Source organism: Emys orbicularis, chromosome 18 (assembly GCF_028017835.1).
Source record: "Emys orbicularis isolate rEmyOrb1 chromosome 18, rEmyOrb1.hap1, whole genome shotgun sequence".
Lineage (NCBI taxonomy): Eukaryota > Metazoa > Chordata > Testudines > Emydidae > Emys > Emys orbicularis.
In genome coordinates this window covers 13487754-13510022 of record NC_088700.1, presented here as the reverse complement: position 1 = coordinate 13510022, position 22269 = coordinate 13487754, and the positions used below count along the sequence as shown (strand labels likewise).

Here is a 22269-nt window from a genome sequence, read left to right as displayed (position 1 = left end):
TGGATAATTTATATTAACCAAGTTAAAACCAAAATTGGCATTATAAATTGTATTTAACTGTTTAAACTTTATGAATGTTTCAGATATGGCTTACTAGTTCCCTAAAAACTTGAGGAAAGCCCTGAATGGAACAAGTGAAAATAAGATGTCTACTTATTAAAATTCTTTTCCCAGACCTGAAGAAGAGCTCTTCGTGGCTCGAAAGCATTTCTCTCTCTCTCTCACCAACAGAATTTGGTCCAATAAATGATATTCCCTCACTCACCTTGCCTCTCTCCATATTCAAATTGGGGGGGGGTTATAAAATTCTTACTACTTATGTATAATATTTGATTTTGTTTAATAAGTATCACCCCTTCTCTTCCCTCCCACAGGAAAGAAAAAGAAAAGCGTGTAATGTAATAGCTATGAAAAATCATTAAAATACTTAAAATTCATATGAATACAAAAAAAGCATCTGGAACTGCTAAGTTTTTTTTTTTTTTTTTTTTTTTTTGGTCAGACTAGGAGGGCACTATAAGTAAAAGCATATTGCTTGCTGCCACCATGCTCACTATATGCTTACTATACAATAAGTGCTTATTTTAAGAGATGGTCACTATTTTATTACATTCTGAAAGTACTGATCACCATACGGGGTGCTTTTTTGAAAAATTAAAGTTTCGGTGGCTTTGGGTAATTATAAAAATGGTCTTGTGCTAAAATCTTGTATACAGAATTTGAGCACTTTACAAGTTGTACAGCCAAGTTTTAAGCCCTGAAAACATGATTTAGAAATGAAAATGCTGACAGCCATTTTATTGTCCAACTATAATTCCTGCTAACCCACCTAGATACAACTGCTTTCTCTGGTTGAATGATGTTGCTGACATTACTGTTGCATTGTTGTATCTATAAATATCCACAGTTGAACATTCCCATTCAAATGCTTAGCATACCTCTTTAAAAAAAAAAAAAAATTGTTGTAGAAGACTAATCCTTGGCATATACAGTGCATTTGAAGAGGTCTGAGAGTAATAGACGTTTTTGTTTCAAAATTCATTCCACTCACTGGCCTTTGCAGTCTTTTTTTTAAAACACAAATTATGATTATAAATTGAAAATTTAAGAGTAAATCTGAGACAAAGTACTGGTAGTTTTAAAACCATTAACTTGCAAGCTTTTCATAGACGTTGATTGATTGATTGGTTTTTTTTTTTTTAATAGTCGCACAGTATTTAAGAATAATGGAAAATGTAGAAAGATCATAAAGCATTTTTAAAATAAGATGTGTGCCACTTTGGAGCTGTTTTTCTGATGCTTTTAGCTATCTAGAAGACAGGCTTTCAGAAGAAAATAACCTATTTAATTCAGACCGCCTTCCTGAACAGTCTGGAACTTTCTGTCTAATGTCTGACCTTATCAGCCCAGTGCAGATTGCAACGGGAGGGGCTGGTCTTGCACTATACCAGTCTCAGTCATCTAGCACAGTAATGTGTGGAATGTGATGTCTGTAAGTACAGAGACCAAGAATGAAGTGAGTTATCTGGTGTCAAGCTAGTCATTTGATGTCAGGTATCAGAGGGGTAGCTGTGTTAGTCTGTGTCCACAAAAACGAGGAGTCCGGTGGCACCTTAAAGACAAACAGATTTATTTGGGCATTAGCTTTTGTGGGTAAAAAACCCAGATGCATCTGAAGAAGTGGGTTTTTTACCCACGAAAGCTTATGCCCGAATAAATCTGTTAGTCTTAAAGATGCCATCAGACTCCTCGTTTTTCTAGTCATTTGAGTACATCTAAATTAAAACAATGTTTATGTGGAATTTTTTTAAACAACCTCAAGCTGCTTTTATAGCTTTCCTTGATTATACTGTTAGAGCCCTTTATAGAGAAAGGGAGAAACATTTTAGTTATACGATTGAAACAGGTCAATGCATTGCTCTTTGACTCCAGACAAGGTTACTTCAATTTTGAGATGAAAATACTGAATGCAGACTGCATCATTCTGCAGCATCGGTGATTTTTATGCTCAGAGCTCCCCAGTGACTGCTGATAACATTTTGGCAGAACAGAAGCATGCTTACGTCAGCTGATCTGCTGCAGGAAAGAACAGTCCATTATTGCTAGACCAAAGCACTTCTTTTACAATTGACTTGGTCTACTTACTGTAGTTACAAAGAGTCTTTTATTTTGCAAATTCCAGCAAAAAGATAACCCAGTTAACTAATTGAATTACAAAATATATTTCCCATTTTAAATAAGATATTAACTATTTTAAATTACATATACATATAAACTATTGAAGGCATTTTTAGTACCTAAGTGTAGGCTTATAACCAAAGAGTATAAAACTGGAGTCTAATGAAAAAACAGGACTTTAATTTTTCCTAGTAGTATAAATAATCAGAATAGGCAGCAGTGAGATAAGATGTAGTTGAGCAGGTGCAAATCAGGATTAAAACACTCTCCAACCCCACCCCTCTTGAGCAGTTTTTTAAAAATTGATTTAATCATAACTAGGAAACAGGACACAAGAAATGCATTTTTAGTAATGAATAGTTTACATTCTCAACATGTCATCCCTGCTTGAAGGCTAAGCTTAAACTCAGTAGAAAGAGCAACTACCGTACTTTGTCAGAAAAAATTAATGTGTAGTTGAGCTGAGATTACATTTGTGGTTTATGGTTATGTGAGATTCAGATTTGCTAATGTGATTGAGGCATAGCCATTTTTATCAGACTAAAGTTTGTGTATATTTGCACAATATAGTGCATGCAGACTTTTTCATGTGCTAGCTTTCTTGGAAAGTAATGGGTGAAACACCCATTTTTATTACTTAAAAAATTAAAGCATAGCAGAATTTCCGTCCCCTCACTTTAACTGCCGCAATGCAGCGGGGCCTCAGAGTTCACAAGTGTAACAACTGCTGCTGAAATGGCTGTTTTACAGCAGGGTGTGACTGTGCTGGAAGAGAGCTTTGGAATGTATGAATTCGCCCCCATGTGTTCCTCTCTATCGGATGGTCCCTTTCCAAGTGCCTGTAATCTGAAGAGGAAATATGTCTGTAACATATATTTTTCCCACCTGTGGAATTTTGCATGAAATCATACTCAGATGCATTTCTGATTTAGACATATAGCTGGGTAGAGACTAAATAACAATTCCTCATTCAACAGCATCTCATAGAGAGCGCCTGTCTTTCCTTATATGTGATTTTTCATTACTTTTTTCATAAGAGTGATACATGCTCTGGACTGTGTTTCCATCTTGATATGTGTAGGATTTACATGATGGGCAATACAGGGAGATGTACATGTAAATAACTGCACATTAAGGTAAGAATTTGCCTGTAAACTGTGAAACCTGAAAAATTATTTTATTTTATAAGCACAAAATGTTCATTGCAAAAATCTCTGGGATGGTCACTGATTGGTTAAATGTTTAAGTGTATTAGATCTTAATGTCACTGACTGTAATGAACGGAATTTTATTTTAGGTACCATTTGTCCTTAATACTTCTGTGCCATCAGAACTTTTGGTATTGGAGGATCAAGCTCCCTCTTTACATTTAAATTTTGATGAAGCTACAGAGAAACTAGAAGTGGGTGAAACCTTTAATGGAAAGTGACTGCAGGAGTGCAATATTTATTCTTTTCACTGCCTGTAATAAAAATGATTTTCAAAATATGTTTTTTTGCAAAAGGACTGCAATCAAGATATGCAGCAAAGAAGGATCATTAATGATTAAATCCTACTATTTCTCTTCCTCCCCCAAAAGATGACATCTGTGAAGTATAATGTAAACTTACTGTGTACTGGGTTTTAAAGTTTTACGTAAAATAGAAAGTTTTGTTTTACAAGTTTCTTTGTGTAAGAGAATGAGGAGAACGTAAATAGGGCCGTTTAGCCATTCTATAAAAGGCAGTAATATTGTTTGTCTTTGTTGATATAAGCATTTTTTTAAATAAACAACCCTAAGATTTTAAACATGTTTACAGTAGAAATAGTAGGGCAGTTTTTCTTCTTTTTTTTCCATGTACTTAGCTCTGGTATTCTATTTCTACCAGATACTAGCATGGTACTTTTGTGGTGGATGTCATTTATATTGTTGGGTTTTCTTTGATCTCCCATCCAGACTTTTAAGAAACAAGTGGTTGTTCAGTCTTTTCATGGGCATTTCCCTTCTAATGCTTTCTTGCTAGAAGGGTTTCTTTATACAGGAAACACTAGGTCTGTAAGTAAACCATGTGTGAGACTAAAAACAAACTTTCCTTACTCAGATTTTTGCATATTTGCCTTTGTTTCATGTCAGAAGCAAAGTTATTAATTGACGTTTTTTGACTTTCAGAAAATGGATCCAAGTGGTGTAAAAGTGCTGGAAACAGCAGAGGATATCCAAGAGAGGCGCCAGCAAGTTTTGGACCGATACCACAGGTTCAAGGAACTGTCTACTCTGAGACGCCAAAAGCTTGAAGATTCCTATCGATTCCAGTTTTTCCAGCGTGATGCAGATGAGCTGGAAAAATGGATCCAGGAGAAACTCCAGATTGCATCTGATGAGAATTACAAAGACCCAACCAATTTACAGGTAAGTCCTATTTCTGTGTCTCCCACCTTTCCACCCCGGCACTATTAGCCTCCAAGCATGCCAGATTTCATCTGTGGAATAAATACAACAAACATAAAAGTGTAGCTGAAATAATATAGTGTGATTAAAAGGAGCTGGATACAAACATCTACAAAGCTTTCTTCAGTAAACTGGTTTCTAAATTGATCCACTGAAGCGTTGTAATAATGGATTAGTCACTGAAACCTTGTTGGCCCTTAAAAGAATGGAATGTCAATACAGCCTTTTTATTTCCAGAATCCATTGGACACTTCAGTTATGTGAGTAGATTTGGGTAAATTCTTATTATTCCCATAAAAATTACATTTGCAGAAAATTATGCTGTGTGGGAGGGATTACCTCCAAAGTGTTTGAACACTCTGCAGCACACGAGCAAACAAAAATAAAACAACTAAAATTGAGATGTTTGAATCCACCCATGAAACTTATGGTACAGCTATTATTTCAAATGTGCTGTTTTACTGTATGTGAATGCTACTACAAGTGTAATAAATGTACTGGTGTTTGGGGGGGGATGTGGAAGAAGGCAGCTCCTCAGATTTTAGTCCTCATCTTTAATGTTTTACTTACAGGGGAAACTGCAGAAACACCAAGCCTTTGAAGCTGAGGTGCAGGCCAATTCAGGGGCTATCATTAAACTGGATGAGACTGGAAACCTGATGATTAATGAAGGGCATTTTGCATCTGAAACTATAAGAGTGAGTGTTAGAAATCTTTGTTTTCTACAAGTTTTTTCTTCAGTGTAAATAGGCACTTTTATCTCCTTTTTCTAAAAACTTTTCTTCATTCCAAATCTCCCAAACTGTGTATCGCAGCACCAAGTCTATTTTTAAAACACTTGTTGCTATGCTATATTAGCTACACATTTTGACAAATTCTGGATTATTATTAAAACAGTTTTCTTTGAACCCTCTATCAGTGCTTTTCTTTTACTCATTCTCTTATCTATTCTCATTTCTCTGGCTATGTTTCTTATTCTAGCTTACTCCTGACTATGCTTTACCGGTTTTTACTAAGCTACTGCTCTTACTTTACACTCATCCATTTTTTTTAAGGCTTATTTGAGGGGGGGGGGGTATAAATCCACCTTTCCAGGTCTTGATTAAGTATACAGATCAATTAGGCAAATTGATAACTAGTTTGCAGACATCAATGATGCACAACTTTTTAACAGAACAAATAAGTTTTCCAAATATTTTAAAGCTCTTCTTTTGTCACTTCTTAAAAAGTCACTGATTTCTCCTCTTTTTGAAGAGTTTTACCTTTTAGAGCCAAGGGACCTTCTTTTCACAGTTATCAAATTTACTGATTAATTTCATTTATTACATTTCTAATATACCGCTGAGTTAAGGGTGGAGTCTTACAGAGGTGGAATGACCACTTTGTGTCATTATTTTAGAGCATTTTTTATAAATTATGCATATTAGCCATAGCCATCTCATTGCATAAGGATATTTTGGTCTTGTAATTTATCCTTAACAAAAGTAAGAAATTACTTTTCAAATAAGTGGTCTAATTCCTTTAAAAATATAGAAAATCCTGCTACATGGTGATCAATGTAAACTTTTAATTTGTATTCTGTTTGGAATGGTAACCTGTCTGTCAATGGTTTAGTCTTTCACGCCATACAGGACTGCACAGCGCCCAATAGTAACTGCTACTCAAGTTGGGCTCCATATACGAGTAGGTGAATCTTTGACTGTGGAATGCTGCTGTCACTTTCTCTTCGAATGCCTCTTTCTTCCTCTTTGATGGTTTGCAGCGTGCTGTTGGACAATGTTAGAGATTCACCTAGTGTGAGCTCCTTCTCTGCTGTAAACCTCCATAACTGAGCCTATTAAATACCTTTAATAAGTATGTATCCATGTTAGATCTCTGAAAGCGCCTCTTAACTTGCCTTTCATGTTACAAATCTCAATGTGCATAGTGTTATAAATGATGAGTGAAACAGCTGTTTTCCTGTTTTGCAGTGTGTGTGTGTGTGTTTGTTTTAATTTCCATTAAAGCTTATATAGAGAGAAGTTGGGTGAGGTAATGTCTTTTATTGAACCATTGTCTGCTGGTGAAAGAGACAAGCTTTCGAGCTACACAGAGCTCTTCTTCAGCTCCTATGACTCTGACTACACATAAATGTTTAATGGTGGTCTTGTTAGTTGACAGAAGTTCCTCCATGCTTTACCTCGTGTAACCTTTATGAAAATAGGATTCAGATGAAAATTTCTATCATTTTAGGAGTTGAGAGAATAATTGCATTGCAAAGTTTTGTCTCTTATGAAATAGAATTATGATGTCTGCATCTTATTTATGTCTTTCAGACTCGACTGCAGGAGCTTCATCGACTCTGGGAGCTGTTGCTAGAGAAGATGCGTGAAAAGGGAATCAAGCTGCTGCAAGCCCAGAAGCTGGTGCAGTACTTACGAGAATGTGAAGATGTCTTGGACTGGATCAATGACAAGGTATATTATGGCTAAAAGAATATCCACTTGCATCATATAGCCTTTACAACATCCCAGTTCTATGAAGGGATTTATATGGAGCTGTTTTATCAAAACATTCACGGTCTTATTGTGTTAAGGCACCATATGGGATTTAAATACGGTTTTATGAATTGCTGTAGTTATTTGTGTGCTATAAACGGTAGGTATACAGAGCATTCTAGCCTGTTTCAGCAATTGCAAAAACAATTGTAGGAAATTGATAGAAGTAATGGATAACAGAGAAATTCTCTGTTGGTTGAGGATACCATGAAATATGATACTCTTTTCTTTGCTTAAGACGACCTTAGTATTTCTCATAGTGGTTGACTGTACCTTCCCTACATTGTGAAAGCTGCAGCACATAAAAGTAAGGTTTTGTGACATATATGCTAAAATGAACCAGTATGGAAAGGGAGTGCCTACCCATTGAAAAGTTTATATGTATTTAGCTGTGACTGGAATATCGTTAGAGAACCATTGCAAGAGAACAATTTGCTTTTGACCTCTCTGAACATTGAAGAAGCAGAACCACAAACCACAATACTAAAGTTTAAAAGCCGCAAAATGATCAGCTAGGTTTTCTTAATGGTGACTCACTGTTTTGTGGCACTAGGAGTTTAGACTTGTAACTCCTCCATAACTGCCATTAAGTATTACAAAATATTTTTCATAAACCCATCCCTCATTAAAATCCGCAAACCTGACACTGTCAACTTGATATCTAGTCCATGTCAAATAAAGGAGTTACAAGTAGCTTCAGTTACTGTACCTGCCCCTAAGTATGCCTGCCAATTTTTGAGTTTTTACAACCACAGCTTCCTGATTAAAAAAAACAAAACAAAAAAACAATAGTTGCTTTGGAAAGGACCCGTGCAAACTAGACAAATGACTGTAGTGCAGAGGTTCTCAAACTGAGGTCCTTGAGCTCTATTCAGATGATCCACGTATAGTTCCCTCTAAGGTGCACACCTTGGTGGTCGCACACGAGAGAATGAAGGGCCACCCACCTAATTAGTGGAGCCGCATAGGCAATGCTCCACTAATTAGGTGCCTGGACCCTGGAGGAAACGCACATGTATGGTGAGGTGGTAGCTTTGGGGGGGAATAGGGGTAGGTGGGAGGGGGCAGTGGGGTAAGAAGAAGGGGTGGGGGAAGTTCGGATGTGCAGGACTGCGGCGACCAGAGAAAGAGGCAACTTTCCCCAGCTCCAGGGCTGTGGCTGCCAGGGAGAGACCCTCCCCCTCCTTCCCAGCCCCAGCTTGGGGGCTGCCACGGTAGGGGAGAAAGGGCACATCCATCACATTAGAAAGGTAAGACTACTGATATTAAAATATCAGCAATGTGCTTTTATTTGTAGAACAAAAACTCGTTTATTATTGTGTTTTGTTTTTTTTTATATAGCACTTTTATCAAAAGCGCTTTACAATAGTTAGCTAATGATACAAACAACATTTGGAAAGATCATTACGTGGTCCACCGAGACTCTGAGCAAATTTCAAGTGGTCCGCAAAAAAAAAGTTTGAGAACCACTGCTGTAGAGAAATTGATTGATTGATAGCAAAGTAACTAAACTGGAAAAAGTAGAGAAATATTTTTCTCTAATCTTTTTATTATAGCAATCTTAGGTGTTGCTTGTAATAATAGTAAGTGAAAATTTTTCGGATGAAGTGGATTTTAAGTTGACACAGTGTTCCTTTAAGGCTGCATTTTAAAACTGACTTTAAAGTATAACGAACTTTGTTTTCCTGTACCCACTGTAACTGTCTTTGAAGTGGCAACATTTTGCAGCTAGAATAGTTGGTTTCCCAGTTTCTAATAGGTTTTCTGTGTGTTGGCTTGTGATAGAAGAGATTTTCTTGTTTCCTAACATGCTAGGAAGCGATAGTGACCTCAGAAGAACTTGGCCAGGATCTGGAGCATGTTGAGGTTTTACAGAAGAAATTTGAAGAGTTTCAGACAGACCTGGCAGCCCATGAAGAAAGAGTAAATGAAGTAAACCAGTTTGCTGGCAAACTTATCCAGGTAAACATCGGTGTGTTGTGAAAAGGCCCCCTCAGTGATGCTGTTTAGATTCTTTAAGAAGTGTTGGGTAGTAAATTGACATAATAGTTGTTTCCCAAAAACATACAGAAGTTGATATCATACAAATATAGGTATGTATCTGAAATCTATTGTGATAATTGTGGAAACAACAGTTGTAACTCAGTGAGCAAACATTTGCTGTGCTATGCCAGCTGTCACCTTGGAGAGAAACAGAGGCAACTGTACTTGCATATGGGATAGATCTATAGATGCTGAATATTCTCAACAGGGATTCTTTCGCTGGGTAGATTGAGTAAAGTTCTGTTAGACAAGAACATTCCTCAAAGGAAAACCCTGTGAGGAGTGGTTTTATAGGAGAAACTGACACACTCTCATGAAGACCTGAAGTTAAAACTGTTTCTCCACTGCCATCCAAGACTGTGTCATTTTTTTACACCAGGTGATCAGCTGGGGGTGAGAAGGCATGGGATCCCAGGACAAATGGGGGAATTGCTTTTCCAAATGCCTACAGTGTACAAAAAGAAGTATAGGTTTTTATGCAGTGTCTTATGAAAGTATTGGATGCTTGGCTGCTGCAGTAAAACTACGAAGTTGAAAGATTGGGAGGAAAGGGAAGGTGTTAATAAACTGATCTTGTAGAAACACAGGAACTGTCTTGGTGTCTGTTGAAATAAATCCATAGACTGTAAGCCATCTTTCTTTTGCTCATCAGGAGCAGCACCCTGAGGAGGAACTGATCAAGTCTAAGCAGGATGAAGTAAATGCAGGCTGGCAGCGTCTGAAGGGTCTGGCCCTTCAGAGGCAGGGAAAACTCTTTGGGGCAGCTGAAGTTCAGCGCTTTAACAGGTATGGGCTTGGCCGGATTTGTTTGGTGCCTATGACTCTGACTACACATAAATGTCTAATGGTGCATTCTACTGCATTTAAGGTTGTGTGAACACTTGACATCCTCTGTCGTGTTTTTGTTTTGCAGCTTATTCATTGTTCCTTCCTGAAAGAAGGACCTACAACATCTAGAATGACGTCCAGAATAATAATCTGATTTTTCTCCTTACCATTAGAACCCTCATCTCTCTCCTTCTCCTTTCCAGATGGCAGTTCTGTCTCCCTCCCCTCTGTCTGAAAGCCCCCTCCTCTAAATCCAGCCTAAGTAAACACCAGAAGAGGTGTCCCTCTCTCATGCTGTTGGCTAACTAGTCAGCATGGAGCCACTCTGGCCTCTGATAGATTTTCCTTTCCTCATCACCTTTGTCGGTGCTGTCTGATTGCTCTTGATGATTTCTTGGGATGAGGGAGGAGATCGGTTTTAGTAATCATGGGAGATGGGCCCTGTAGAATCAGTGAGGCTTAACGAGTGACTGTTTCTGGGAGGAACAGAAGCCACAAATCCTGACCTGCCCCTACACCAGCTGGCCATTTGTGCTCCCAAACCTTAAAAAACACTTGTAAAACCTTCTAGGGTTGTCTAGTTTCCTAAAGATTGATTAACAAGTTTCCGTGTAATGGCAGTTGGATGATATCACCAGGGCTTTGTCATGAAGGCCTACATCATTGTTATGTTTGCGACTTTTTACCTTCTTCCTTTCCTTGTAAGAGAGATGAATGCATATAAATTTGTGTGTTACTTTTTGAAGGGATGTGGATGAGACTATAAGCTGGATTAAAGAGAAAGAGCAGTTGATGGCCTCAGATGATTTTGGCAGAGATTTAGCCAGTGTGCAGGCTCTGCTGCGCAAGCACGAGGGCCTAGAGAGAGATCTTGCAGCTCTGGAGGACAAGGTACGTAGAGTAGGCATTTTGTCTGTAATGTAAATAATATAATTGTCTTAGAATAAGCTTATGGCAATTTGTGTGTGTGTGTCTAGGTAAAGGCCTTGTGTGCAGAAGCTGATCGTCTGCAGCAGTCCCACCCACAAAATGCCTCTCAGATCCAAGTGAAACGGGAGGAGCTGATTGCAAACTGGGAGCAGATCCGCACTCTGGCAGCAGAGAGGCACGCTCGCCTGAATGACTCCTATAGGTAGGAATGCTGTATCACTGGAAGGACTTTTTCCATCTCCACCTAAATTAAATACAGGGTTGCAGGGAGGAGAAAGGGAGGCCATTTCCGAGATTTTGAATGAGTTAGTGTTTCAAGACACAACTATTGTACACAAAATACATGATCTTGCTTCTAAAGTGAATGTGTTCAGGGATTTCTAATGGGAAAAAATGGATTTACATTTCCAAGATAATATATAGCAATAGCTTTCAAACCTTTTTATGTTGTGGCTCTCTGGTATTGACCACTGTCTGGAAAAAGATATCAAACTAGATGGAACATTGATCTGATCTACTATGACAGTTCCTGTATCCCATGGGATCCTCTTGTTCTTTTTTGCCTCCAATCTCTTAATTACTTGGTTTCTCTGTAGCCATAAATATGCTTGGTTACATAAAACAATATTGGAGCATTTTTAAGAAAACACAAGGAAAATAAACTCAGTTGAATGTGGCTGTTTGTTTATATTTATTTTGTGTTATGCTATTTGTCCTCTCCCCGGGTGCAGGATTTTATGTTTATTACGAATGATTCTCCCTTTGATTCCTGAAGCCCACACTGCTGTGATCTCTCCAAGTCACTTTTGTGGTTTGTTTCTGTTCCCCTGTGTATCTGCTTCCCTTTTAAACTTGGTATTGCCAGCAAATTTGATGGGTGTTAAAGCGTATATCAAAGAGATACCTGACAGAGACTCATTAAGACTTTATTTCCTTTTCAAGTAACCCTAAAGGCAGGGGAGGGGAATATGAAGAAAAGCTGACAGGAAAACAAGGGAATTCTTATTGAAGACGGAGGCATGTGCAGTTGAAGCTTTCTAAAATGGCTGAACTGCCTCCTTTTTTTTTTTTTCTTCTTCTCCCAGTTGTGCATACTTCACTGTTATAACAGAAGCAGGTCTGTAGGTCACATAGAAGTCTTCTTTAGATCATTTTGAGAATCACCACATTAATACTGCCCTTGTTTCCTCTTGGCTTCTAGCATGCAAGCTTGCAGTTAGAAGTATTCCTTTTCCTTTCAGCTCAGGTGATATACCACATGTTTCCCTGAGGAAAATTGGGTGAAAACTTTAAAATATCAGAAAATATCTCCCTTGACCTTTAATCCTTTAAAGTATAGAAAAAGGTCAGGTTTATCTCAGGAGTCGAGATTGTAATTTGGCTGGTTACTATAATCATTACATTATTAGTTATTTTTATGAATTTTTCTCAGAATCTTAACATAAACGTTCCGTGTTGCAAAAAAGGGTAAGGATGGAGATCCTGTGCACATAAATGACTTCTGCCATTTGTTTTCCAAAGATTGCAGCGCTTCCTTGCAGACTTTCGTGACCTTACCAGCTGGGTGACTGAAATGAAGGCTCTAATTAATGCTGATGAACTTGCCAATGACGTAGCTGGAGCTGAAGCTCTGCTTGATAGGCATCAGGAGCATAAGGTAATCACAGCCATATAGCTTAATCTACTTGGCCTCACTTGGAGACTGGTTTATATGTACAGGTTTAATGCAGTCTTCTGAATCACACTATGTTGTAGCATTAGCATGCTTTGAATTTATATAATTTCAGTTGCATGTACTACATAGTGGCCTATTCTGATTTAAGAGTTTGGATTTTTGCTTCTTGTTTAATAGGTCAATACACAAATGAGCAAATACTGAACTATGTTTCAGATAATTTCTTATTAAAGAAAAATTGGAAACAATAAAGGCTTGTTTTAAAAAAACGTTGAGTTGAACTGAAACCTACAGAAACTAGATTGATTCTAGGAATCTAGATTAGCATCTTAACTCCAATCGTGCTTTCTTTTCCTCTCTTCTCCTCCACTCCTAAAACAAATGAATTAAGAAAGTGTCTAGCTAATATGATCGCTCTAGACTTTGAATTTCCTAACTTCTGTGTATGTAACACGCCCTCTATATTATCACGTGTATACACTGCAGAATTATAGTTGAGCAGGCTCATGTTTTATATCCTAGAGTCCCATTATGTGGTTTCCACATGACATTCTAAAGATAATTTCAGGTAGAACATTACTATCACTCATGCATCTTTCCTTTCTGTATATTCAAGTCATGTTTACTAGTTACTCTTTCCACATGAGCTTCACTAAAGCTATGACTAAAATTTCTTGGATGGCTGTTTAAATTCTCCAGCCTTATAGGGTTTCCATGAATATGTAGAGGTAGCTTGAAATCTGACTTGTAGCTTCTATTTGCTAGTCACATTTGAATTATATCGGCATTACTAATACAAGACATTGGACGCTGTTTTCATATATAGATAATTGAATGTCAGTTAATGCTCTGGATATCTGAATGCCGTCTTTGGCTTCTTTTTCAGTATCTGGCTTGATTTTCAAGTTCCTATTTTAATAATATCTTAAAATAGTTGGGTTTATTTTCTTTTAGAATTTTAGAAACCGTGTGTGTGTGTATTTGTTGTTTGCCATAGGGAGAAATTGATGCCCATGAAGATAGCTTTAAATCTGCTGATGAATCTGGTCAGGCCTTGCTGGCTGCTGGGCACTATGCCTCTGATGAAGTTAGAGAAAAGGTAAGTTGGACAGCTCTAAAAAGAGGAGTTGGAAAAGTTCTAATATGTTTCCATTCCTCTCTTATTTTTTTAGTGAGTGATGCAGTTTTTGTTTGAGTCTGGATGCAAAAGTATTTATTTGACTAGAATATGCTCCCTTTTCCCCTTAATTTAAGCAACATGCTCTTCTCATCCTTCAATTTGGCATAACCTCCGTTTGAAGCTAGTGACATTTCTTTATTTTCCCATTGGAAAAATGAATTATCTAATAGAACAAGTATGTCTCTTTTATCCATGCTTTCAAGTTTGCTGTAATGGAACATACTGTGTATTTCATAGCTTTGGCTCTTAAACTAAGAGAGTCTTTTGTTGTTGTTGTGCTGGCTGAAAAAGCACTTTAGATGCCCTGGTTGTGGGGGGAGGTGAGGAATTTCAGAAGTTGAGTGAGGTGTTTGAACTCTCTTTTGAAGTGTTCTGGAGACTGAAAAGGTGACAGAGACACAATCACTACTTTATAGAGCCCATGGTTGATTTTGCTGTCATTGAGATGGAAAAGAACCACTCTCCCTGTATTGAGCATGTGTTTCTTCCCCACCCCTCAGCTGACCATCCTTTCAGATGAAAGAACTGCCCTTCTAGAGCTGTGGGAACTTCGCAGACAGCAATATGAACAGTGTATGGACCTGCAGCTTTTCTACAGAGACACTGAACAAGTTGACAACTGGATGAGCAAACAAGAGGTGAGTGTTTTCAATTGCACAGCAGGCAGCACTTGGTTAGATAGCATACAGTAACTCCTCACTTAAGTCGTCCAGGTTAATGTTGTTTCCGTTAGGTTGCTGATCAATTAGGGAACATGCTAATTTAAAGTTGTGTAATGCTCCCTTCTAACGTCGTTTGGCAGCCGCCTGCTTTGTCTGCTGCTTGCAGGAAGAGCAGCCCGTTGCAGCTAGCTGGTGGGAGCTTGGAACCAGGGTGGACCGGCAGCCCCCCTATCAGCTCCCCACTCCCCTAAGTTCCCTGTGCAGCAGCTGCCCAGCAGGCTAGCAGTTGCAGCTGTCCCTCCCCCCACTGCCATGTGCTGCTCCTGCCCTCTGCCTTGGAGCTGCTCCCCGAGACTCCTGCTTGCTGTGTGGGGGGAGGGAAGGAAGAGGGGGGCTAATGTCAGTGTCCCCCCCTGCTCCTGCACCCCGCTTACCCCATCTTCCATAGAGCAGGGGGGACACACCAGGGCTCAGGACAGAGGGAGCTTGCCGCAGCTGCGGTCTCAGCAAGCTGATCGAATTAACAAGGCAGTGTACTTAAAGGGGAAATGCGCATATCTCCCTCCATTCCTGCTGCCTTGTATAGTGAGAGAGTTAACCCTTGAGGGCTCAGCCAATTGCTAGTTCATCATTTAGCAGTAAGGGAAATATCCCACCCTCTGACTCCTCCACCTCAACCAAGCTTCACAATCATCATCACTGTGTACCAGTAGTAAATTGTTTGTTTAAAAGTTACTGTGTGTGTGTGTGTGTGTGTGTGTGTGTGTGTGTGTGTGTGTAATAGTCTTTTGTCTGGTGAAAAAAAATGTCCCTGGAACCTAACCCCCTCATTTACATTAATTCTTATGGGGAAATTGGATTCACTTAACATCGTTTTGCTTAAAGTCGCATTTTTCAGGAACATAACTACAACGTTAAGTGAGGAGTTACTGTACTAAGCATGCATTGGCTCCTTCAGAAAGAGAGGATGAGATTTAATTTCTGAATGTATTTTTTTTTCTCCTATTTTTGTGAATGTGATAAATAGTTCAGGCCAAAGCCAGGCATGCCATAGTTAAGGCTACGTTTTAGTCATGGGTATTTTTAGTAAAAGTCATAGACAGGTCACGGGCAGTAAACAAAAATTCACAACCTGTGACTTGTCCATAACTTGTACTATATACCCCTTATTAAAAGTTGCGCCGGGGCGCCGCAGGTGCTGGGGGGTGGGGGTGTCCCAGGACGGGGGGGGGAGGGAGAGAGAGAGAGAGAGACACACACACACGCCACTGCAGGAGAGACGGAGGTCACGGAAAGTCATGGAATCCATGACAGACACACAGCCTTAACCATAGTGCATGGAGGTACTGTACATGCCTCTCTTCACGGGGTTCTGTTAGTGGTCTTTTTCACCTAGAATGCCAGACCTCCAATATTCCAGTCTGATGCTGATGCTTTACATAACCTGCCAGTCATGCTGAATTGGTGTAATGTTTCTTTTATGTGAGTTAATGCCCACAAGGGATTATTCCTTTTCGTTTCTGATACAAATTAGATATGTACTCCTCAGAAGAAGATACATCAACTCCATACCACATACTTTCCAAATAAAATCCTACAGTGATGAGCCCAATGCTGCATGCCTGAGTTGGCTTTAGGATAATTGGGAATGGTGGTAGTGTAAGGCTCACTACAGTGTTTTTCTTTTCTGCAGGCATTCCTGCTAAATGAAGACCTAGGTGACTCTCTGGATAGTGTTGAGGCGCTGCTAAAGAAGCATGAAGACTTTGAGAAATCCCTCAGTGCCCAGGAGGAGAAAATCACAGTAAGATGCTTACATTACTTGTATTCATTAAGTCTCTTTGTATTAATGAGCAAGGACTAAAACAGAAGGGTTCAACCCAAATCATTGTCCAGGAACTTCAGAAAAAGATGGTTTCTGGGTTTTGAACATAATCCCAAATTGTATGTGAAATGGAATTTCACTCACCGAATAAAACCCACATTTAGGATCAAGGCAGAGAATAGGGTTTAACCTCTGGATCAGGGCATCAGAGTAATCCAGTACACTCTTGCACACTATGCCAGCACTTTTTCGGATGATGCTTGAATTGTTTAAACTTATACGGTAATCATTTCTCAGAGGAGCTATAAATCTACCATCATCTGGATTTAGGATCATGTTCTTAAGGAAATGTGGAGAACGGTGCAGGTAGGGGAGGGGTTTAAAAATAGCTATCTTGACTTTTGATTAGTTCAGCTGTGACACATCTCTTCTAAAACCTAGTTTGCTAAATAAGCTTGCACAAATATTCTTATCAGGGGGTAGCCGTGTTAGTCTGTATCCACAAAAACAACAAGGAGTTACAGTGTCACCTTAAAGACAAACAAATTTATTTGGGTATAAACTTTCGTGGGTAAAAAAACCTCACTTCTTAATATTTCAAATGAATGAAGACTACTTTCTTTTTAGGCCCTGGACGAGTTTGCTACTAAACTGATTCAGAATAACCACTATGCCAAGGAGGATGTTGCTACACGAAGAGATGCTGTAAGTTTTTAAAGTAACCCATGCTGCTGCTTGGTTTGTATGTTTATATGAATGAAAAGAATAAGTGATGGCACAGATGCAGGATAAATAAGTAGAGTTGCAGCAAACTCAACTATAATTAAAAAAAAATGATGGGGTTTCTCATTAGTCTGAGAATTCACTACTGATATTTGCTTATTTCAGCTGCTGAGCCGACGTAATGCTCTGCACGAAAGGGCTATGTATCGGCGTGCTCAACTGGCAGATTCATTCCACCTGCAGCAGTTTTTCCGAGACTCTGATGAACTAAAGAGTTGGGTCAACGAAAAGATGAAAACTGCAACGGATGAGGCTTACAAGGTAAAAACAAGAATAAATATCCTGATAATGTTAAGCTAGTATTGGTTTTTAGGTACTATTGGTGTCTAGGAACCTTATGAATAGTTCCTCCTCTTGTCATTTGCATGATCCCAAGGAGAATATTCCAGCACTACGCAAACGCTTATTCTGTAGATAAAATGGTTTGCTATCTAACTTGGTACTTATGGCTGCAATTCCTTTGACATTATCTCAGCCTTTGTGACAGCACTCAGCCTTACATGATCCACAATTAGCTAGTGTATTCTTTGTGATATGTACTACAGTTATGGAGGATAGGCCATCTAATGTGTAGAAGTGTTCATAGTCACATAGGAAATGTAAATATGAAGAACTGATATAAATTCTCCACTTTTGCTCTTACTTATTAGCATGAGATTGGTGAAATGAGGTTTTTTAATATATGCCGATTTCAGACTGAAATGTTTTCTCCCTTTCCTACCTGTAGGACCCATCAAACCTGCAGGGTAAAGTTCAGAAACATCAGGCTTTTGAGGCAGAGCTCTCTGCAAATCAAAGTCGCATTGATGCCCTGGAGAAAGCTGGCCAGAAGCTGATTGATGTCAATCACTATGCATCTGATGAAGTAGCAGCCCGCATGAATGAGGTCATCAGCTTGTGGAAAAAACTGCTGGAGGCCACTGAGCTCAAAGGTAAGATATCGTCTTTGCTCTAACTGATCATAAGAGAGCTATAGAATGACATTTCCAGCTATGGAGAAGTTTTCTGGAGAAGTTAGCGCTGAGAACAAGTGAGTAGTGAGTTAAATGAAATAGAAATTTAAATAACCTTCCTCCTCTCTCTCCTTTACATACATGCAGGAATAAAACTGCGTGAAGCCAACCAACAGCAGCAATTTAACCGCAATGTGGAAGACATTGAGCTATGGTTGTATGAGGTGGAGGGACACTTGGCTTCTGATGATTATGGAAAAGATCTTACTAATGTTCAGAATCTTCAGAAGAAACATGCTCTGTTGGAAGCAGATGTTGCTGCTCACCAGGTAGCACAATTTCCTTTCCTCCCTCCCTTACGGGCGTATTAACATGATTATTAAGCTAGACATAGCACTAACTGCTAGTGTCTGTGGAGTAAAGGATTTGTTAGTGTTTCCACGATAAAGGTGTACTTTCAGGAGTTTACAATTTTGTTCTCCGAATTTGCTCTGAACACAGTTTGGTAGAAAGACTTGTCTGGGAACAATGTTTCTTTGAGTGACTCTGCATATTCCTACTTATGGGCACTGTGCAGCCTTGTGGTACCTCACAGTAAAACCTCTTCTAGCAGTGTCATCTAGAACACATCTTTGTGCCCCCTACCTCCCTCCCTCCCTCCCTGCCACCCTTCCCCTCAGCTTCAGGATGCACCGAGGGTGAAGCTATAAAGGGGGCAGACTACTCTCACCACCTCATTTCCTTCTAGCAATGTGCCTGGATGGATGTTAACCGCGCTGGTCTCTTCGGAGTCGGCATTTCTTTCTGCTTAGAAATAGTTAGTGTTAGCTCATTACAGAATAGTTAGTGAATTAGCATTTCTCCCGGTTCAGAGTTATGGATGAACTGAAGAAACAGAAGAAGCTGGAGTTCAAGAAGTGCGCTTCCTGCTTGGCCATCTTCCTGGCATCCAACGGCCATGTGTGGTGCCTCGGAGAAGGGCACTCACCCTCTGGGTGTTTGATTTGCCAAACCTTTACTCCCAGAGCCCACAAGGATAGGGAGACTTGCTTGCAGCTCCTCCTCCTAAAGGAAGCCCTCAAGGCTAGGCCCTATTGACCCGATCAGCATCCTAAGTCTAAGAGGCCAGTCTCTGTCCCCATGGCTACTAGTGGCTCCAAGGAACTGAAGCGTTCTAAGAAGCCACTTCCCCTGTCAGGGTCAGACTCAGTTCCTGCAGTTCCCTCAGTCGAGCCCTCCAAGGCTACAGATATGTGAACTATGGTCCGAGCCAACTACCCCGGTTCTGGAAGAGAGATCAAAAAATAGTTCAGCCACCTTCACCGGTGCCATACCTCATTCCTCCCAGCTATCCAGCCCTGATGGAAACCCTGTGGCTGCAGGATTAGGGCCAATTCTGACTTCAGCTTCCAGATCCAGGAAGATGGAATTGCTCAGTGTGTCAGAATCTGGGCTGTTGGCACCTTTGCTTCTGCCTCTCTGTAGCCATTTTGTCTCTATACCTCACTAGCAGTGCCAGTTTCCATGCATCAGAACTGTAGCATACGTCCAACTCTGACGATCTCTGCTTCTGAATTGTAGCAGTCTTCATTCCTTTGGTAGCAAGGGATATGGACTTGTGTCTAACAACTGATCCAATGTTGTCATCTTTGGATCTTCTGTTGGTTCCTGGGTCAGATCTGGCTACATCCTCTGTTCCAGAGAGCTCAGTCAACGTGGCAGCCCAGGTTCACCTGCCAATTTCAGTTGCTTTGTCTGTTCTTAATGGGAAACACAGGGGTTCCAAAAGAAGATTTATTTTTCCCAGTGCTTGACGTAGTCTTCCTTGCTCCCTGCTAAGAAGAGGAGGTTAGAAGATGCTGTGGGTCAGTTTCCAGATCATCCTATACTTCTTCTGCCAAGGACCCCTAGAGTCTCTCCACAAAGAGCTGGATTGCCATTCTCTTTGGATCTGCTTTTATCATCATTACATTCTATATTGGATCCAGACTTGGAACCAAGAGGAAGAGAGAGGATGAATAGAGAAATCTGTGTCTTGCTTTGTACCACCCTATGGTCTGTCTCCCACAGGCATATTCCTGATCCCTAGTTGCTGGGGAGACTGGCAATCCAGGACCCCATGGCTTTATTGGGGGCCACCTCAGGAGTTTTGTAATTACCCTCCAAGTGGATAGAGAGATAATGTTTCCTCTGTTGAGAATCTCTGGACTGCCAAATCCTTCATATCTGTTGACATTACTGACAGTGATGCCTGAAATGTTGTCAGAGGAAGAAGACAAGGAGGTAGCTCCTTTCTGATCAGAAGCATTTGGAAATGGACTATGAGCCTGATTTATCGCTTGATGAACATGTGGGGTAGCTTCAGCCTCTGCTCCTTCAGGAGACACTGAGCAGTTCCATAACTTGGTATAGTGTATGGTGTCCGCTTTAATTCTTTCCTGCCGTGTCTGTGGAAGAGACTTCTCTGCTGGTGTTTGATATACTTGCTACTTAGAGGAGTAGAATATGCCCACCCATTTGGATGGTTTGCTACAGCCAGCTAAATCAGTGTGAAGCACACCTGTTTCTAAGAAAGCAGACAAGTTGTATCAGATACCCTCTGAAGGGTTTTCCTACTTCCACACCCACCCTGTCCCTAACTCTCACTCATGATGGCTGTTGCCAGTAACAGGGCTAGATCTAGATTAGCGCATTCTACCCTAGCTGATGAAGAGGGCAAAAGGATTGACTCATTGAGGAGCAAGGTGTTCTCATTGTCCCTCAATATTAGGACAGGGAATTATCAAGTGGTTATTGCCCTTTACCAATGCCATGTATGGGAAAAGATGACTTTATTTTTCCAAGACTTCCCAAATGACAAAAGTAGGTTGGCGAATGCCATCTTAATGGAAGACCAGAATGTAGTCAAACGTGTGCTCAGGGCCTCTTTTGGCACTTCGGACTCTGCTGCCAGAATATTGGCATCTGCTGTGATGATCAGGACTGCCGCTTGGCTCCATTGCTCCTCCCTAGCTATGGATGCTAGAACTAAGCTGGAGGACCTTGCTTTTGAAGGGGATGGTCCATCCTGGACAGTGACTTCAAACACGTCTACCATGGGTTGGGGAGCCCACTTGAATCATTTGAGAGTTCATGGGAACTGGCCCCCTTCAGGAGAGATCCTTGCATATCAATATTAAGAGCTCTCAGGTCATTCCTCCCTCACTTGCAATGGAGGTTTGTGCAGGTGGAAACTGACATTACATCAGCAACGTATTACGTCAACAAGTGGGAGTGGGGGCCCACTTTGCTCCCCTGTGTGCAGAGGCTATAAGACTATGGTATTGGTGTATTTGTCACAACATTCATCCTGTAACTCAGCATCTAGCAAGGGAAAACAATGTAGTCGTGGACCATCTCAGCATGACCCAGCTCTCAGATGCACAAATGGTCCCTAAAGGATCAGTTGGTTCACACTGTATTTTCCAGCTGGGGTCAACTATATGTGGGCTGTTCACAACGAGGGTCAACAGAAAGTGTCTCCGCGGTTCCAGAGTGGGTAGGGACTGTCAGTCCCTGTCAGATGCCTTCCTTCTGCACTGTGGGAAGGGCTTGTTGTATGCTTTTCCTCCATTTCTGTTGATTCAGAAGATAGTAAGGAAGATACATCAGGATAGGGCAAGGATGATACTCATTGCCCCATTTTGGTCATGTCAGTGGTGGTTTACTGATTTCCTTCAACTGTCTGATGGTGTCTTTGTGTCTTCCTCTGTCCTAGAAGGAGAGAAGGATTTTTCATCCAAACCAACAGTTTCTTCAACTGATGGCGTGGGCTCACGCCCACGGTGTGAGCAGTCATGTTCTTCCTCAGTGCATGACATACTAATCAACTCTCAAAAACAATTTACTAGAAACTGTTACCTTCTAAAATGGGCTAGATTTCAGACTTGGACGAAGGGACGATCTGATTCTCCTGCCTCTGCTTCCATCCCTTGTGATATGGAATACTTAGCCCCTGATTCTTTAAGTACATTATCTAACATAGTTAAGTTTGTCAGCCATTTCCACATCTCGTATTCTAGTTGATGGTAGATCTTTATTTGTTCATAGTTCAGTTAAAAGGTTTATGAGAGGGTTATCTACTGTGTATCCCTCTGTTAGAGATCCTGTCCCTTCTTGAGACCTCAACTTGGTGTTGGCCATGCTGCTAAAATCAACCTTTGATCCCTTGGCTGAGTGTTCCTTCTACCATTTATCTATCGAAACAG

General features: G+C 40.2%; 1 protein-coding gene across 4 annotated transcripts in view; it reads left to right on the top strand.

The window, feature by feature from the left end:
• Positions 1 to 22269, top strand: part of SPTAN1 (spectrin alpha, non-erythrocytic 1) — a 73025-nt gene that overhangs the window by 5107 nt on the left and 45649 nt on the right. For all 4 annotated transcript variants that reach the window (XM_065418735.1, XM_065418733.1, XM_065418734.1 and 1 more), the window contains exons 2-16: positions 4328 to 4567; positions 5179 to 5304; positions 6922 to 7062; positions 8959 to 9105; positions 9839 to 9972; positions 10761 to 10905; positions 10992 to 11146; positions 12466 to 12601; positions 13617 to 13718; positions 14300 to 14437; positions 16155 to 16265; positions 16914 to 16991; positions 17175 to 17330; positions 17797 to 18001; positions 18170 to 18351. In XM_065418735.1, the coding sequence (XP_065274807.1) occupies positions 4331 to 4567; positions 5179 to 5304; positions 6922 to 7062; positions 8959 to 9105; positions 9839 to 9972; positions 10761 to 10905; positions 10992 to 11146; positions 12466 to 12601; positions 13617 to 13718; positions 14300 to 14437; positions 16155 to 16265; positions 16914 to 16991; positions 17175 to 17330; positions 17797 to 18001; positions 18170 to 18351 (2193 nt within the window). In that variant the 5' untranslated portion in view covers positions 4328 to 4330. The remainder of the gene's footprint in view (positions 1 to 4327; positions 4568 to 5178; positions 5305 to 6921; positions 7063 to 8958; positions 9106 to 9838; positions 9973 to 10760; positions 10906 to 10991; positions 11147 to 12465; positions 12602 to 13616; positions 13719 to 14299; positions 14438 to 16154; positions 16266 to 16913; positions 16992 to 17174; positions 17331 to 17796; positions 18002 to 18169; positions 18352 to 22269) is intronic.